Below are 2,156 nucleotides of genomic sequence, written 5' to 3' on the forward strand. Positions count from 1 at the left end.
CATTTTACGACTAAGTATTCTATTAGACTTCCCCTGTGTTATTTCATAAGTGCGATATTGATTTTATTTAGATATTTATAACTTGCTTAATTAAGTAATGGGTGATTACTAAAAAGGGACTTGTTGTTATTAATTTATAAGGTGCTTCCGGTGTTGTTCATATCATCAGATGCCTGTTACGTCCAGGGTAGGTTTAGGGGTGTGACATTGTCATTGTAAGTAAGCACAGGCTGAGTAATTTTTTCACCTAGTTCGTTTAGTAATCCTAATAACCTAGTTAGTTCAACCATAGTAGTTGCCATACTTCTATATTCAGATTCTGCAGAGCTTCTAGACACCACAGTTTTGCGTCTTAGATTTCCATGAAACAGGAGAGTTTCCAAGTTTGATTATAAAACTTGTAACTGATCTTTTAGTAATGGGACATGCTGCCCAATCTGCATCATAGAATGTTGTAACATCACTCTTGAACTTGTTAGATAGTAACAACCCTTGTCCAGTTTGATTCTTGATATATCTTACTATCCTTAATGTTGCATCCATGTGGGATTTCTTTGGTGCTTGCGGAAACTGACTTAAGGTTTGAGCCCCAAAAGAAATATCTGGTCTTGTTATTGTTAAGTACAACAGTTTTCCTATAAGTCTTTGATAACCAGCTTGATCAGTAGGAGGATCATCTTCAATGCATTGTTGGTTTTTGACAGTTTCATCATACTTCTTAGAGGTCATCTTAACATTGATGTCAATTGGTGTAGTTCCAGGTTTTGCACCTGCTAATCCTACTTCAGAAATCAGTTCTAAGGCATATTTTCTCTGATGCATAGTAATTCATTAACTTGACCTTGCAACCTCAATACCAAGAAAGTATTTTAATTCACCCAAGTATTTCATTTTGAAAGCCTGTTGTAGAGCAGCTTTAGTTTCCAAAATCAGTTCCTAACTGCCTTCCGTGATTATCATATCATCTGTATATACTAGTATAAGAGTAGTGCCTTGTTCTGAATTTCTAATGAAAAGTGAATGATCATGCTGACTTTGTTTAAATTGAAACTTAATAAGAGCTTCACACAACTTGTTATTCCATTGTCTAGGTGCTTGTTTCAATCCATATAAGGCTTTCACCAGTCTGCATACTAATTTCTCCCCCTGACCGTGAAAACCTTGTGGCATATCCATATAAATTTCATCAAGTAAATCTCCTTCAAGAAATGCATTGTACACATCCATTTAATGGATGTGCCAATTCTTGGCTGCAGCTAGTGAATGCACAGTCCTTACAGTAACCATTTTCACTACAGGTGAAAAGGTTTCCTGAAAATCAATTCCTTCTTTTTGGCTATAGCCTGTTGCAAAAAGTCTTGCCTTGTATCTCTTAATCTCCCCATTTGCTTTGTAGTTGATCTTATAAACCTATTTACAGCCTATAGGAGTCTTCACTAGTGGTAGTGACACAATTTTCCAAGTGTTGTTATATTTCTATGCTGTAATTTCTTCCTGGATTGCTTGAATCCACCTTGGATCTTGTGTAGCCTCAGCTTAACTTGTAGGTTCCTTAGTAGAAAGATGATCATAAGTGATGTTGTTGTTCATACTATAAGGAACATCTTTGTTAATGTTGAGTGACACAAAGTGTCTCATCTAGATAGGAGGTTGTTTGGCTCTTGAAGACTGTCTTGTTTGCACTGGTTGTAATTCAGTGTGATGCTCATTATGAGGTATCATCGCTGGATCTTGTTGGTGATGATCTGATATTGCTCGTTCCTCACCGAATATATTAGAAGTCTGAATTGATATATTTGATGGATTTGTTTGTGTAAAATGAATAATAGAGGAATCATGCCACTAATCTTCATTGCTTTGTCCAGATAAACTATCCAAAAACATAGATTGTGATTTGCTACTTTGGTTGTAGAAAGGTAATGTTGTTTCTCTAAATATAATATCTCTGCTTACAAAAAAGGAATAATCAGTTAAGTCATACAACACATGCCGCTTTTGTACTTCTGAATAGCCTATATGCACAACAGGTTTTGATTTTGACATTAACTTTTCCTTTTGAGTGAAGTCTTTAGCATAGAATAGACACCCTAAAACCCTTAGGTGACTCAAAGCAGGTTTGTAATAAAAAACTGAATAATCATTCTGTATATAACATA

General features: G+C 35.3%; 1 protein-coding gene across 1 annotated transcript; it reads right to left on the minus strand.

The window, feature by feature from the left end:
• Positions 1–330: 330 nt before the first annotated feature.
• LOC132614662 (uncharacterized mitochondrial protein AtMg00810-like) lies at positions 331–822 on the minus strand. The gene has a single exon (XM_060329174.1). It carries the CDS (start codon positions 820–822, stop codon positions 331–333), a length of 492 nt encoding a protein of 163 aa, XP_060185157.1.
• Positions 823–2,156: the final 1,334 nt, after the last annotated feature.

This window comes from Lycium barbarum, chromosome 1, assembly GCF_019175385.1.
Source record: "Lycium barbarum isolate Lr01 chromosome 1, ASM1917538v2, whole genome shotgun sequence".
Taxonomy (NCBI): Eukaryota; Viridiplantae; Streptophyta; class Magnoliopsida; order Solanales; family Solanaceae; genus Lycium; species Lycium barbarum.